Below are 17,045 nucleotides of genomic sequence, written 5' to 3'. Positions count from 1 at the left end.
TATTTGTCATTACTAACTTAACCATGGAGCATCATGCACGTTGAAGTATAACATCAAAGTTTGAAGTTTATCTGGCTTTAGTGATGCTTTATTCTGCTGCTAATCAATAAGAAGTGGCATATTTCTCTTTTCTAGCCTAACATTGCTTTCTGCACCAGCCAGTGGGTCCATACTTTTTATTTAGTGTCTGCAATTCTTGTTTTATTGTCTGAGGTTGGTCATCTTATCAGGGCAATTCTAGTAAAGTTACACAGAGTGAGGCTGTTGTTTTATCACTTGCACACAGAGACTGCAAATTGCCTGTCTATACGAATTTATTTTAAGAACTGAGCTGAAATGTATTCAATCAGGGCTCAGTGTTGCCATTTGTGTCTGTTCAGATTTGAAGCAATTTATTTTGTAGCCTATTATTTTTATTCAATGATCTATATATCATATGTCATCATACTACATATTTTTCTGACTGTAACAGTATGTTTTCTTGCATACATTCCTCCTGCTTAAAAGCCTGTCTAAATGACAGGATGACTTTCTTTCCTCAAGAAAACTGTCAATAGACATGTTTTACAATTCTCACAAAGTCTTGAGATAAATCTCATGAAGCCGATGTTATTATAAAAGTATTCTAATTGCCATTTTAGAGTTGCCGTCTCTGAACAGACAGCACACTGATAAAACACAGGTCTATAGCAGGGATATCTACATTATCTTTGATTGGGTGGTATGTTCACAAGCATCCACCATTCATCCAACCTCATATAGGTGTAAAGATGTCACTTAGCTGTTTCTTTCCTCCCTTTTGCTAGGCTGAATGTCAGTATTATCTGCACTACTGCAATCAAGTGAAAGGGCTGTTGATGCACACCAAAGGTGCATTCGTCAGACCACTTAGTGTAAGTGACAGCAACCGCTGCTGTGACCCTCAGCACACATAGATATGTATGGAGACATAAGGAGGACAGGAACTTGACTTTGATGGACAGTCATGATGAAACCCAAAGAGATGAGACTGCATGTGTCTTAAAGTCTCCACACTGTGGGAGTATTTTGTTGAAATATACAAGGAATTACAGCCAGTAACAGCGATTGCAACAGCTTGTGGCTTTCGTAGTGTTGCTGTGACATCCAGAAATAGTCTGTGTTGTGAACAGAAATATTGCAGTTTCATACCAAAAAGGATTCCTACATAGCATTCATTGATACTTAATCATTTGAATAAACTGGCCTGTACCTGGCTCATCAGTCAACCAATACATTAAGACACACAAATCTTTCTGCTATCTGTTCATAAAAGTTTCCAAATGTGATTATATTTAATATGAACTAACTGCAGCTTAATGTGAAGATTTTGCTCATGCTTTGGTTGTACTTGGTGACCATGCAATGCATTGAGAGATGTTATACTGTAACAGTCAGTGATGATATAGAGGAGGGGCAGAGTTGCTTTATGGCTGAATACAGATGCTGCATTCTTTTCTTTTTTTTTCTTTCTTTCTCTGAACGTCTCCACATTCATACAATTATACTCAAGAAGAAAGAAATGTTGTTGTTTATGTGCAGATACATTATCTGTTACATAATCTGTAGTCTGATAACATTAGCAGGCAAGCCCCCTTGACCCAAACATGTAGGCATAGATAATAGTCCAGTCTGGTATTTTCTACATGACAGAATGGCCTACCCTTATTTTGATAACATACTGGATAGCATAGTGGTCTATTCTAATGAATGTTTTCTAACGGACATAACCGGTTAATAACTGCATATATAGAAGCAGTAATCCATTCTGAAAGACACTGTTCGGCTGGGCAGTCTCACTTCTTAGTGCCCAACACTGGAGCCCCCAGGGCTGTGAGTTTAGTCCCCTTCTGTTCGCATTGTGCACCCATGACTGTACCACCAGACATTAAGACAACTTAATGGTAAGTATGCCGATGATACCACCATCATTGGCCACATCACAAACAACAGTCCAAACATAGTGCACTTGACCAAATGACCTACAGATTCTTGGTTACATATAAAGAGGGAATGGTCCCATCTGATAGATATTTTACCACCTGATGGAATGACTTACCCGACTCTTATTTTGAGTTAAATCTAAAACAAACACATCCCTCCAAAATTAAGGTGTGATATATAGAGCATGAAGAGAACTTTCAGTCCATTCTGTGGTTTCTTTCTGAAATGAACTAGAGAATATTGATTTACCACAGTCATTGTTATTCTCTGTCTCTGGCCTGTTCATAATGATCAGTGTGTTTTACAGTGAACAGCTGAGTGTGATGAGAAGGCTTTGACAGCTCTGACAAAGGGTTCAGTGAGAGAGGCTGTCTTGGCTCCCTCCCAGCAGCCTCCACGCCTCCCGCAACCAGTCCCCCCCATTCATCTCTACCGGCCCTAACGAGCCCTGGGGCCCTAACGACCTCTGAGATTTTAACAAGCTCTAACGAAGGAGCGCTCCTTTACGTGTCCTATGATTTGGCTGGCACGTTGGCACCCTTTACTTCTGAATTGAACTCAATGTTTTTTACGTGGTTGTTTTTGTAATGAAAACATTTCAAGGTCAAAATCATCTGAATAATGTAAAAACAAAACCATGCATGTCAATGAGGATAGTTTGCCTTAGGCCACACACACGCAACTTGCTTCTGCTTCTGGGACTTTCAGCTTCTCTACGAACTAGACTGCAAGTTCACCTCGACTTGAACCTTTTTAATCCTACTTTCACCGTCAAAATGAATATGCCGAAGAAATTCCTGAGATAAAAAGGAAGTTTAAGGTTTTCAAAATATCCTAATGGCCCAAAACCAGAGCATTTATAGTAGTACTGTCAGTTATACATTAATTTCATATTTAATTGTAAACACACAGTAGGGTGAAGTAAATCTGAACACTTTTTCACATCAGATTTGAATTTGTTTAAATTTGACTATCAAATTTGAGTAGCAGACCATTGCAAACAGTCTTAGAGCTGATGTTTGAAAGTAAAGAAAATAAGGAGAAATCTATCATTTAAAGGTGATGATTTGCCTTGGTTTATACAATCCTCCATTGCCAGAGTAATGTAACCTGCTCTGACCAAAACACAGTCAATCTTGACACAGAAGCTAGTAGAAGCTTATGAATACTTAATTCTTGATAACTGGCAGTACTATACTCGGTCAGCTATTTCAGCTATGTCTAGCATGGTATCAGCAAGCTAGCATATAACTACTTAGCCTGCCAGCTAGGCGTGTCGCTAAACCAGGGCATTCGGGGGTATTGCCCCAGATGTTTTGAGAATAGCCCTGAATCTCTGTGCTTTGAAATAATAATAATAATAATAATAATAATAATAATAATAATAATAATAATAATAATAATAATAATAATAAATAAATAAATAAATACATAAATATAATTGCCTAATGATGAAAATATCGCCAGACGGTTTTTATGTGGTGGTGCATGGAATGTCCAGCAGCCACAAATGCAACATCGCCACCAGCACAAATTGCGCAGAAGCTGACCTGGCTTTCCTCATGGCATATGCCCATATATGGGCAGAGTCAAAATAATAATAATTTTTGTTTGCTTGTAATCAGTGTTATTCTTTCCCCCTCTATGCATCAATGATATTACCAGAACCCGTCTATCAGCCTACTGTTTAGTACCATTGCAGTGTCTATAGAAGTTAGTTATTATGGGTATATTGAGGTTCCTTGGAAACAAAAAGTCACAGCCAGAGCAAGAAGACCCTCCAACTGCACATACGCTGCATGATATGTGTTTTGTTTTGTTTTTTTGTTTTGTTTTCTTGTGATTTAAGTGAGCGTCAAAGCTAGCGCAAAGTAAGAAATCCCAGGTATAAATAATGAAAATGATCATGGCTGAATTCCATTCAGCAGGTTTGGTTTCCAATACTGAGCATGCTGGCACCCTGCCACTTTCATGACCTACTTGGACTCTAAATAGCTATCTTTATGTTATTAATTACATCTATGCTTTTCTTTATATGACAAGCTAAAACATCTAATATCAAGAAAAAGGCCTTTTCTGGAAGCGAAGTAGCACTATCTTATCACGTTCGCTGATTGTTTTTTTGTTTTTGTTTTTTCCTGTTGCAAGAAAATACAGATTAGAATGAATTAAACTATATGACTGCTGAACTTCCATGTCCTCTATTGGAATTTACATTTTTTTCATAATAGTCTGATGAACATATGGGAGCCACAAGGATGAGAGAGATGTCTCTGTGTTTTTCCTCTTTTCTGTTTAACACGCATCCTGGCCTCTGTACTAAACAACAACACTGCGTCGGGAAGCCCCATGGACCACACAGACACAAACACACCACAGATTGGACTAATGATATGCTTCCACAGAGAATCTTCAGTTCTTCAGCATGGCCCAGAGTCATCGGACATAATTGTCAGGGGCTTTTAAAGGGCTAGACAACAATGCGTACTCTCTGTGAGGATGCTGAACAGTTTACTTCCAGATCTCCTGGTTTGTTGATGTCCTTTTTTTGTCATTTTTTCTACTTTAATGAGGAGGCAGACAAGCCTCAGACAGTTTCCACTCACTGAAACACACACACATTCAACATTCTTATAATTAACTGATAAATGGAGTTCAATACACCATACAGTGATTGAGTCTGACTCTCATGAAGTTTTGTTGGCTCGTATGTAAATGTAAATTAGGTCTTTTCAACAGCCTAAATTAAAACCCCACAGTAATGTGACAACCAACAAACGTGACTGTGCTGCAGCTGAGCCTGTATGATAGTGACAAAAAGCATTTGACAATTCACTTGGAGTTTGGTTATTGTGCTTAAAGGACTTGAATGCTGGTGGATGATCAATATGTAAAAATAAGTGACACTTATCACAAGGATGGTACCACACATAGTGTACCACAGTCTTATGAGGAATGGTGGTAGCGTCATGGTTTTGCAGCAGCAACGAAAACAAAAGCAACCCTAAGATGGCAAAGCATTGAAGAAGAAAAAATATAAATCCATTAGTCAATCAAAATTAAATACATTTTCAATAATGGTAAGGTCCCATATTATATTCATATTATTTCACACAGCAATCAGAGGTCCAACAACACTGTATTCGATATGCATTGCCCCAAACCCATCCGTGGTCTGTCTAAATGTCACTCAAGTGAGCTCTGAGAGCAGGCTGTATCTGTGCCATACCTTTAAATGCTAATGAGCTCCATCTGTTAAAGCCTACTTGGAGAGCCTTGCCTGCTACACGCCGATCTCAGGGAGATGCCTCTTAAGCTAGCGGTAGCATGTGCTAATGTTACGGTGGAAGTATATATATGTAAGTATATATATCGCTGTGGCTCGCGGAGATGCTTTCGTTCAACCATACCAGTTTGACCCGGAATAGGACCCAGAAGGAGAGGCTCCTGAAGAAGAAGAAGTACAGACTCTGCAGCTGCAGCAGGACATTTCAGAATGGTTAGTGTGTCTGAATAATGTTAGTTTGTTCGTATGTGTTGTTACAGTTACTACCATGTAGCTAATGGCTAACAGCTAGCGAAAGTGTGTGTTTATCTCCAACACAGTCTCCAAACTCTTGGACACTGTTCGCACAGTCTCTGTCTCCAGTCTGCATGTTTCCAGACTTTTTACTGTGACAACCAAGCTCCATCGTAATATTATTAACATTAAACCTGCTTCAAACGCTATTGCATAGCGGACCATAGCGGAGCTAACTAGTTAGCCAATTTCCAGCTGACTTCACCGTACTAGTAGGCAACTGTAAACACAATCAAACCGTGGCAACACTTACCTGTGGCTCAGGTGCAGTTGCTGAGTCCCGTATGGTTGGGACTGATTTTCACAAGGATCAGTGGTCGAGGCAAAGCCAGCTTTGTACTGAAGCAGTCCAGTGTGAAGTGGTTAGCACACACACACACACACAAGCTTACATGTACCATAGTTTTTGTTAAGTAACAAAAGGAGCTGAATCTGAACAGCCTGTAGGAGCACCATTTTACCAGTGGGTGGGCTGCAGAGATCATGCTTGAATCACTTGTTTTCCTCATTCTGGAGGTTGGCTGTGTCAGGGAGGAGCATTTTATATATGTAGAGACCAGAGAAAACGCGTTTTTCATAATATGGGACCTTTAAGCAAAAATGTCAAAAATGATAGCTCCAGTTTCTCCCGTATATTTCTTAACCTCCTCTGTGTTTAGGCTTCACTTTTATCTTTGGATTGTTCAAACATTTCACTGTCATTTTGTAGACAAGTTATTAATCAGTTAATTGATAAAATAACCATTCAATAAATCAGTAAGAAAAATCCAATCATAATTTGCAGCACTAATAGAATAACCCAGCCAACGAGTCTGACCGGGAAAAGAGGATCTTAAAGAAAGAACTAAAGCTGCACAAACACAGGTGTACTGAAATGGTGGAGGCACACCTGATGGGCAGATTATACTTTCAGTGTCTGCACAGATGCGAAGACATCTGTAGTTATGTTGTAACCATCCAACTACATGTTCCATATGTATGAGAACACTGTAAGACACCTGACAAAGAACAGGAGCAGTCTTAGAACCCCACACTCATAACAGGTGCTCAACCCACACACAAGCTGAGGGGCTGAGGCCCTTGCTCCATATTAATTTTGTCCAATGTGTACAAATCCCTGAGCAGGTAAAACAGCCAGACGATGTCTGCTGCTGCTGTCTGCATAGGTGCAAAACACTACTTAAAGCCTAACTGGCCCTATAAGATGCAAGGCCAGTGACAACAGGGGTGAATGGACTTTTCAGGCTAGTTTGCCAGATGCAAGGCTAACCAACTGATTCAACTGGCATCCAAACATAGGCTTCTGAAGCTGGGCCGGCCATTGGTGGTGCCCCACATATCAGCGGGGGAGGTCAGGGAACAACACCATGTGAGGCCAGTTCGGGGCTACCAGGACTAACTGTACTTCTTCAATCTGAATCCTCTGCAGCTTGGAAGGAAGGAAACCAAATGGGGAAATGCATACAGAAGGTCTCAGAGCCACTGATCGGCCAAGGCATCTATTCAAAAGTTCAGGTCATCTAACCCCTGTCTGTTAATTCCCTGGAGGCCAACAGATCTGAACCCGCTCTCACAAATCCATGCAAGATCTCTGTCACCACTTGTGGATGGAGCCTCCATTCTCCTGTGTCTAGGCCCCCTCTGGACAGCCAGTAAACTGCCTGATTCTCCAGCCCTGGCACCTGTATGATCTTGAGGGATAGAATGCATGGACACATCCCCAGCTCATGTGCCAGTCAGCAAAGGGAGGAGCACCCAAAGCCTTCCTGCAAGATGATTTAGGATGTTGTAACCCTGTGTCTGTCCTCAGCAGCACATGGCAGCTGTGCAGATGTGGCAGAAACGTTTGCAGGGCGAGTTGTGCTGGCCTTGACTCCAGCCTGCTGATATGCTAGGAAGCCCATCTGTTGCTAAAGTCAGATATCCCAATTCCTTTGCCCTTGTGCACCCCAGACTACCAGGGATGTGTCAGATGACACCAGTCGAAGACTGGCCACAGGACCTAGCATGCTACTCTTGGCAGGATTGCTTAGGTGTCCCCACCAGTGGAGCACCAGGCGTAACCCATGCGTGACTCGCACTCTGGCCTACAGCCGCAGCTGTCGGTGGGGCCCAAGGCTGAGGAGGCATCTCTGTACTGGATGCATGTAAAGATGGGCCAACGGAACAATTTGGACCATATCTGCTCAAGAGCCGTTATTCATGTCCATCTCCTGCAGGCATGCGCACACCCCAGACTGCACATGACCTTTTGCCATTTCCATCTTCTTCTTTATATTCATTTATCATTTCAGATATAGGGCAGTGTGTATTTCATATACACATATCCTCACACTCTTATTTTGCAACCAAACAGCTCACTAATCACGGCCGTTTGTCTTTTTTCCCCCGTTATCTGTTCCTTGGTTTAACTCTTTGGCCACTCAATACATCTCTATGGAGTACCATGGGGAAAAGCATAGTGACTCCCACCAAACGACGCCGGTTTCTGCCACAGACTTAGCCTAATACGTGGAAGTGGGCACATGTCTGTGAGGCGCACATGTCTGGCAAACCAGTGGGACATCACACAACTGCCAATGGTGTGCACGAACAAAGGGAAAACTTGAGAAAACTTCAACCATGTGCGACAGGAATCCAAACTCCAGCATACATCTGTCCCTGTGCAGAAACGCCTGCCAAACTCATACGTAGATTGTTCCTTTTTTCACCTTTGTCTTTCCTCTCTGCTGAAATTGCATGTCTGAACTGCTCAGAGGAGAGTAAAAAATCATAGTGATCACACACGCACGCCTGTGCCTTATATACCTGTGTGTGCCAGTACACCTGGTGTATCTTAAATTGTTATGCGGGTCATCAGTCAGGTGGGGATATTCCCCGTACATCTGAAACATGTAGTTGGGTAGAGAGCCTCTATACAATAAAGTACTGCCTGTTCAGACATCTGAGGAAGTCAAAACAGAAACACATGTACTTCCTGGGTCCAAGTACATGTCCTGTCAGGAGTATCGCCAGGCCTAAAGTTTTAAAAAAGCATGATGCCAGTGAGTTTGTCATCTGACTATACACTAAATGTAAATTACATTTTAAATAGATAAAATGTAAAACTTCTATCTACAGGTTTGAATTTTTAAAATCCATGGCCAAAAATTGTTTTGGCATTTTCGTCTTTATTAGACAGATACTTGAGATCGACAGAAAACTAGGAACGAGAGGGGGGTGACATTGAATAAATGTCCCCTGCCAGAATCAATTGGCAGTATTTGATTTTATATAATTTTCTACATTTTCCAGTTCCTTTTTGGAAGCCAGTAATTTACCATATTTCCTGCCACAGGACAGTCAAGGGCATGAACATGTTAGTAAAAGTCATGGTCATTGTAAATGTGTGGCCACACAGCAGAAATGGTATAACAATCTGGTACAACAATTCTTCTTTTCGTTTTGGTTTCCTTGTTAATGATATTTTCCGTTTTTGCGTTGAAAATAGGAAAATAAACACCCGTTTTCAGTGTTTGCTGCATACAGAAAAACAGAAAAACAAAATATTGACTTGTTTTTTCATTTTTCGTTAGTCAGATTAGATAGAATAATTGAATGATCAGATGATACACGGACCCTCAAGCAATGACTGTGACCACAACCACAACTGTAAAATTCAACACAAAACATGACTAACTTTCTTTTCATATGAAACTGGAACTACTGTACAACCAAAATATCTATTTAGTGATATGCTCTAAAAGTAAATGCAGTAAGTATGGCCTTACAGGAATTCCATAAGGAAAATTCCTCATGAGGTTATTTTAATCACATTTTCTGAGCGATTAGCTTTGTTGCTAAAATGCATCAAAGGGCAACACAAGCCTTAAAAATATCACTTATTCTGGAGTTGACACAAAGAATATAGTATATTTAATGTGTATCTATCATCCACATCTTGTTAAAGGTTTCTTTTGTTTTAAATGCAGCAATTTTTGTACCAAGTTCAAATGCATTTACTAAAAGTATCCAGGTAAAGGACCAGGATAACAAAAAGATGAAAATGAACTAAAATAATTCAAGTTCTCCTGCTTTTTATGGTACCAGAAAATCATATTCCTCTTTATTCTGTCCCATTGCTGCTGTCAACAAAATATTAACCATTGGTCCATATAGCCGTCTGACCGTGAACATGACCTCTGTGTCTCATCATATTACCCTGTGACCTGTGTGTGTGCAGGGGTGTGTAATTCACTAGAAAGTTGCGAGACATAGCCTCCAGGCATACACATAGGCAGACAACTACATAATGCCCTAACACACACACACACACACACACACACACACACACACACACACACACACACACACACACAAACATACAATTAATTGCATGAACATATGGGGACTTCTTGTAATGTATGTATGTTTCTAATGCCAAACATCCTCATTTTAAAACACATTAGGATGAATCACAACAACCGCCATACTTCAAGACTATTACTATAAGCTTCTTTGCAACTCCCACTGAGAACCATTATTCATTTATTATCAGGTCTATGCAGCACAAAAGAGACATGGGCCAATTTGCATACATCATGCACACACAGATCACACACAGACGACACACAAGGAGTAACAAAGAGTGTGTTGCCTTGGGTGGAGGATCTGCTGAGGCGAGAAAGAGGAAGGGAGGACCCGGTTAAGAACAGGAGGAGGAAGAGGAAGACAATAGGGAAAGAGGAAGAAAAAGTGCTTTCTAAACAGCCTTGATTCAGTCTGCTGACATTGACAGATGGCAGTATTGAACATGGCTCTTGTTGTGAGCATGAGCATCCATGACACCTAAAACTGCCAAGTAAAGGATCAGGTGCACAAGAGAAGATGGAATCCTGTAATAACCGTGGGCTGACAGGGTGGCGTACTGGCTACAAAATGTCTGTCTGGTTATTGAGACAGTTCATTTTTATGCAGTGTTGAATGACCCTGCAGCCCACCTACATAGAAAACATAGTCTTGATATAGAAACACATTCATTATTTCTGTTTCCTGGAGGTCGAGCCTGTCTATGAGTGTCTGAACAGTTCAGAAAACAACATTTCAGACTAGAAATACCTCTAACAGCATGAAAGTATACCTACATCTAGATGCTGTATCGTAGGCAACTGGACTTGTTTAAGTCTCTGGAAGACGTTTCACCTCTCATCCAAGAGGCTTCTTCAGTTCTAACTGACTGGATGGGAGTTGCGGGTTTTTAAACTCTGTGTGGGAGTGCCCTTGCAGAGTCGTTAAGGACACATGTGAGCTCTAAGTTTCAGAGTTGTTGAAGCCAGCCTGCCTTCATGTGGGTTGCTAAGGCTAGGTGAGCCCAGGTGTGAATTGTTGTCAAGCTGTCTGGGGAGGGAACTGTAGGTGGGTGATATGTAATGTCTTAGGCCACCTTCAAAGACGGTCGTTCCAGTTTGACATAGATGGATTCTTTTACTCCTATTTTCAAACCATCTGTCTTCTCTGGCCAAGATGTATACATTGTTGTCCGCAAAGGAATGATTATTCTCCTTCAGATGTAAGTGGACAGCAGAGTTTCGACCTGAGGAGTGACTGAGGAGTGACCAATATGACGCATTACTAATAATATTTCAGTAATATGTTACTAGAATTATGTCATGTAGGGCATACGTTCTTTGTACAGTTTCTGTGTGATTGGACTGAACTGTATTTCATAGGCCTGAGGATGAAGTGTTGAATCACGTCATGTCCATGCATTCCTTGCTCAGAGGACTAAAACAAAAAGGACAAAAAAGACTTTTGTCTTGTCATGTTATTATGGGCTATATTATAGAGGGTATAGGTCTATTGTGTCTCATATGACTGAGCCTACAGTTAAAAAATATGTATTTGCATTTTGAAAGTAACGTTCAGCACAACAATGAGTGACATGTATTAAGACTTGTGTGACTCCAAAGGGAGTTGCACTGAATCTGACACACTTCCTTTAGTGACGTCAACAAAAGAAGAATGCGCTCAATAAAAACATTTATTTGTTTGTTTTGACTTATTAACTTTCCATCTCAGGTCTGACAATGTTAAATTGGTTGAGAATTATTTTAAGACACAATGATACAATAACGGTCTGACTAAGACATACATGTAGTTGTCTAAATTTCTTATACAGTTTATTGGGGTAAATGATTTAAAGGTGGACTGGACTGCAAATAATGCAAATATTTTCACTGACAATTTCTCAGCAGATAGCCGATTTGACGTTTTGTTTGTGAAATGTTAGAAAATAGTAAATTTTCCTTCAGTTACCTCACCAAATAATCATTTTTTTTTTCAGCAGTTTGAATGATATTGGACTTTTTGATTTGATAGATATTCAAACAGTCAAATCATTAATTTGTTAATGTTATACAGAAACCAAACTGTCAATTCTTTATGTTCTGCATTTACGCAATAACCCCAAACTGTGCATAAATCTTCTGCAGTTACTGCGTGATTGCACAAATAGTTCATTAACAGCCAGAGCTGACGAAACCAGCCATTTCCAAGAACTAATGGCTATTAATCACATTTGTTTCTTCTTTGTTGAGCTATAAACATGATTATAGCCACATTGTTTCCAGTTGAGTCAAAGCGAGTTTGAGGGTTGATGACTCAGTGAGTCTCATCCATGCGCTGACGCTCATTCAACGCTTCCTTGAGGATTCAGGAATTCATCCATCCAAGACTAGAGCAGTTTATTTTGGCCCAGGTCTTAGTGACCCACATATATCAGAGTGAGCTGGATAACATAAACAAGAGGACCATTAGAAACCAAATGAATAATAGATGAAGACAAAGACAGTGTAGGGAAAAGGGCGGCAGGGACATGTCTTTAAAGTGTTATTCCTTAAAACTGATTATCCAGTATTAGTCTGCTTTGTTTGTGTTTAAGATGAATGTCAGTATATAAGCATTTGCTATATTGCTCTTGGTGTGTTTTGCCTATGAGTAAAAATGAACAGGATTGTTTGGAGATGGCTAAGCCATGGCAATTCTAACCAGTTGTGGGAAGGTTAAAGAGCCAGCTGAAACCACAGCTTTCTTTTACACTACAATGTGACACCATGGTGCTCTGTAGCCCAGGGGGCAATTCAGCAATGTCAAATACTACATCTGCTAACAACATACCAAAACTGTAAGTTTCTTGACATGAATCAGTTAAGCTGTCATTTACTATCCAACCAAAAAGTGTGCTGACATCTAACAATACTGCAGTATGTCTTCATTTTTCTACTCTGTATAGGAGCAGTACAGATGCTGTGTCATTGGTGCTGATGTTGCTATGCAACTTACCCAAATGGTTCTCACAGGGATGAACATTTTTACAAGTCTGCTATCATCTCAAAATGGTTACAGCTGACAAAATAAAGAATTCCCATTAGCAGGAACCCCGGGAACTGTCTTGAGTCATGATCAGCATGTCTGTCATCATACAGCTGAGAATAACCTCATCCATGTTTACCAAAGTATACATGAATGGTCTTTGTATGAACTGTTAGTTTCCCATCACAGGACGAGCAATGGCAATATCTTTATCACAGTCAAGTCTACAGTCCTGGCAGTAACAAGCATGACACCGACGCTTCTGAGCACTCCTGCCATTCAGTTAGACTTCCCAGAGCTTTTATAAGCTGTTACACCCAAACAGATAATTCTCACCCCTTAATTTCTAGTTAAACTGATTTACTGCAGTCACGAACACTTCCCTCCACAGTTCCCAAAGACCAAGCAGACATAGCAAAATATAAAAAGCTATGTAAATGGAAATATATCTACCATAAAACAATGAAAAGCAGCAAATCCTCAACAATTTTGAGGCTGGAACTTGATTTATGTATAATTTTACCTCTAATTCCTTGACTTTTCAGTAGTAATTTAAGCTTAATAAGTATCAAATGACTCCAGCAAAGAAAAGCACAAAACTGTATGAATTGTTTTTTTTCGGGTAGAATCTAGCACACTAAAGATAATGACAATCTATGTTGACAGACTCATAGAGTGTCAGTCGTACAGCTCATGACACAGCTCTGTCAGAACTCTTCGCGCAGTTCCTTTTCCAACTCATTTTATCACACTTGTGCTTTCAGGGATCTTGTTGTCCCTGTTGATGAATAACCAACATTTTTATGAAGATATGCCACAATACATACACTAGGATGGTTAACCCTGCAATAAAATCACATACTGATCAGTCTGAATATACTTTACCTATCTGACCTTTTCACATATGGAGTTTAATTATTTACTTGTGAAGTGATACTCAGCCTGTCAAAAACAGATATATAATGTTTGGAAAAAAATATGCAATAATAGTTATCTTGGCTTGGACTTTTAGACACATTTTCAAAAAACTGTGTATTACAAACTGAGACAGTGGAGTTTGAAAGATGAGGGCAGTTGGAGCAGATGTCATCGATGTTCACTATGGAAGCTGTAAGATCTAGTGTTTTTTGGAGCTCTTTTGTCACTAAGTCAGTCCACCATACACTTGCGTAATGTGAAATCAACTCTAATCAACTGAACTGATGAGTCTCTGTGTTTCTCTCGATATCAACTATTGGAAATACCCTTTGGTTCATGTGTCATGCGTGTGATTGCTATTGAATTTGATCATACCTGCACATCCCTCCCTCCTCCTCCCACATGTCTCACTGTAACAACAAGAGGCCAAATTTCTCCTTATGGCACAGTAAGCATAAAGCACTGGTCATGACCTCTACCATTCTGGGTCATATGGGTGGCAACACAATTTGCAGAGTTGGAAAAAGAAAATATCTTTTTTTTTTTTTTTTCTGTTCAAGAGAGGGGGCAATTCAGGACAATCCTCTTCATAAACATTTCATCTTTATTGGATAAAATAACTGCAGCTAGCCGTGATACTCCACGTGCCTCCGTTAATGATGCAAAAAAAAAAAACAAAAAAAAACACAAAATTCAGAATGGGAGAGACAAAGAGAGAGGAGAGACGGGGAATGACGGGCAGACAGGGAGGCGTGCGGAGCTGCATGGGCGTTTGACAGGCAGACATATTGACAGAGACTGTATCATGAACCGTTTGATGGACGCTTTCATCCACAGCATCTTAACTGTGGCTGGAGCGAACACAGGGCACTGAGCATGGGTGGGTGCTGAGCTGCAGAAGCCTGGCAGCAGTGTCGGTGCCATGCTGGAGCCATCAGGCTGCAGAACCACTGACTGACAGACAGACAGACAGACAGACAGACAGACAGAGGCATGAAGAGACAGGGAGGCTGGGTGTCTGACGGCTGCAGGCTTCTCACGCCTTCATGTTTTCCTGCCAGATCAGCCTGACAGAAAATCAATGACACTGCACTCTCATGGAGACTGTAACCAGTGAAAAAGGCGAGGACTGTTCCAGAGAGTCGTGTGGGTGTGTGATGATGATGATGGTGATGGTGATGGTGATGGTGATGATGGTGATGATGATGATGATGAAGCATCTACAGCAATTATCTACCCAGGGTCCACATGTGTAACGGAACCTGTCAAAGCTGCATTCTAATCGTTAAATGACTCCATAAACGGACAAAAAAAAAATCTGACCTGAGGCCTCTTTATTGAGCAATTTTGCTTGAGGAATCCCTCGAAATGCTGCTTCATGTAACCAGCAGCCACCTGCCCGTGGCCCTTTCACAGCAGCCACGATGCTCTGACACTGTTTACCCAAGCAGACAAACACAGGTGTGTGCGCTTTATCGCAAGACGCACTGATGGAAGCAGCGGCCGGGCTGACCAGTGACTGGGGTGGTCCTCTGTGTGTGCAGGGGGCAGGCAGTTGAGCATCTCGTCAAGAATGTCCGATAACGGATGCACTGACGTACATGCGCACCAGCAACCCAGCGGGCCACCGCATCACTGACAGTAAAACGCTCCATCTCGATGTGAAATACGGGTTGAATCAAATCAGCTTATTATGCTTGGTGTGTGTGTGTGTGTGTGTGTGTGTGTGTGTGTGTGTGTGTGTGCGCGCGCGCGCGCGCGCGGACATTTCATGTGTGCATTGGAAACCGAGACACCAGCTCCATAATAATGAGGCTGGTTATTCTCAGGGAGGGAGCACATGTGATTAACCACGATCGCGCATCCAGTGAGACGTAAAAACAAGCCTTTCATTTACCTTCATGTCGTTGACAATCGCCTGGAATAGACCCCCGAGGGCCCCGCATTCCTTCTCCACGGTCTCCATGTTTGCCAAATCCACCATTCACCGGAATTTGCAAAAGCGCGCACCAGCTGCGCGCTACCAACACCAAGCAGGAAAAGAAAAAAAAAATATACAAAATGTATTTCCACCAAATCACGGCCGGGCTCTCCGGTTTCTCCTTCAAACCGGGAGAGCGACAGTAACGGAGGGATGCAGCGAGAACAGGAGGAGGAGGAGGAGGAGGAGGAGGAAGAGAAGGAGGAGGAGGAGGGGTGGAGGAAAAAAGAAAAGATGCCGAAAGAAAAGGCTCGCGCTGCGGTCTCTTCCTGGCGAAGGGAAGATGGGTTCTGAGGGTGGAGAGGTGGTCTCTGTCTCTCTCTCTCTCTCTCTCTCTCTCTCTCGCTCTCTCTCTCTCTGTCTCTCTCTCTGTCTCTCTCTCTCTCTCCAGCTCTGGCTCAGTCAGGCGGCGCTCAGACGTTCAGATGGTACCGGGGCGACCGCTCATCTTGGCGCAGCCGGCGCTACGCGGAGACGTTGGGGACGCATGTGAATGCAGCGGAGAACCACAGAGATAGACCGCTGCGTGTGTGCGCGCTTGTGTGTGTGTGTGTATTCGGGCATGCAGGCATGTGCGCGGAGGTAAAGGCAGGCTGTGATTGGTGCAGAGGCGGTGGGCTCAGCGGTGCGGGGAGAGCAAGCCAGTAATACGATCCACGCAACTGCAAGGGAGTCAAAAAAAAAAAAAAAAAAAAAAAAAAAGGAGGCTGGACAACTCTGGACGGACTGTCACATGGCCGCACACACACACACACACACACACACACACACACACACACACACACACACACACACACATATACTGTAGACTACCAGAAAAAATCAGCAGGGGGTAAATGTCAAATAGATTAGAGGTACCAGAAGAGTGTGTAGGAATGTATCTTGGTGACCCTGATTAATCACCTCTTTTTCTTTTCTTTCCTTTTTTTTTTTTTTTTTAGAAAATGACTTTCATAACCTTTCAGTGACCTGCACAGACTGTTATGTGAGGTACTGTTATAGGACCTTTCTCCAAAATGACTGGTATTCATTTCTTCTTAGGTACGTGCTTAGTTCAGGATTGTATGACAGGCAGCTGGGATGCAAAAATTGAAACTTAAAGAAGAACTTCACAAATCTCTTTCTGTGTGGAGCTACAGGGGAAATACACAGTGAACAATAAGGAATCCAAACTCACAGCTGTAATATTTACAATATGAATAGTGTAATAATGCAAAACGATTTTTTTTTCCTTTTCCATAACTGTATAAACAA

At 41.5% G+C, this 17,045-nt stretch overlaps 1 protein-coding gene across 4 annotated transcripts in view; it reads right to left on the bottom strand.

Annotated features, from left to right (window-relative positions):
* The window catches only part of mtss1lb (MTSS I-BAR domain containing 2b), a 79,136-nt gene extending 62,785 nt beyond the window's left edge, over window positions 1-16,351 (bottom strand). For all 4 annotated transcript variants that reach the window (XM_037096045.1, XM_037096047.1, XM_037096048.1 and 1 more), the window contains exon 1: window positions 15,708-16,351. In XM_037096045.1, coding sequence (XP_036951940.1) covers window positions 15,708-15,794 — 87 coding nt within the window. In that variant the 5' untranslated portion in view covers window positions 15,795-16,351. The remainder of the gene's footprint in view (window positions 1-15,707) is intronic.
* Window positions 16,352-17,045: the final 694 nt, after the last annotated feature.

Source organism: Acanthopagrus latus, chromosome 4 (genome assembly GCF_904848185.1).
Source record: "Acanthopagrus latus isolate v.2019 chromosome 4, fAcaLat1.1, whole genome shotgun sequence".
NCBI classification, from domain to species: Eukaryota; Metazoa; Chordata; class Actinopteri; order Spariformes; family Sparidae; genus Acanthopagrus; species Acanthopagrus latus.
The sequence above is the reverse complement of the archived record's forward strand: the minus strand, read 5'-3'. Positions and strand labels throughout refer to the sequence as shown.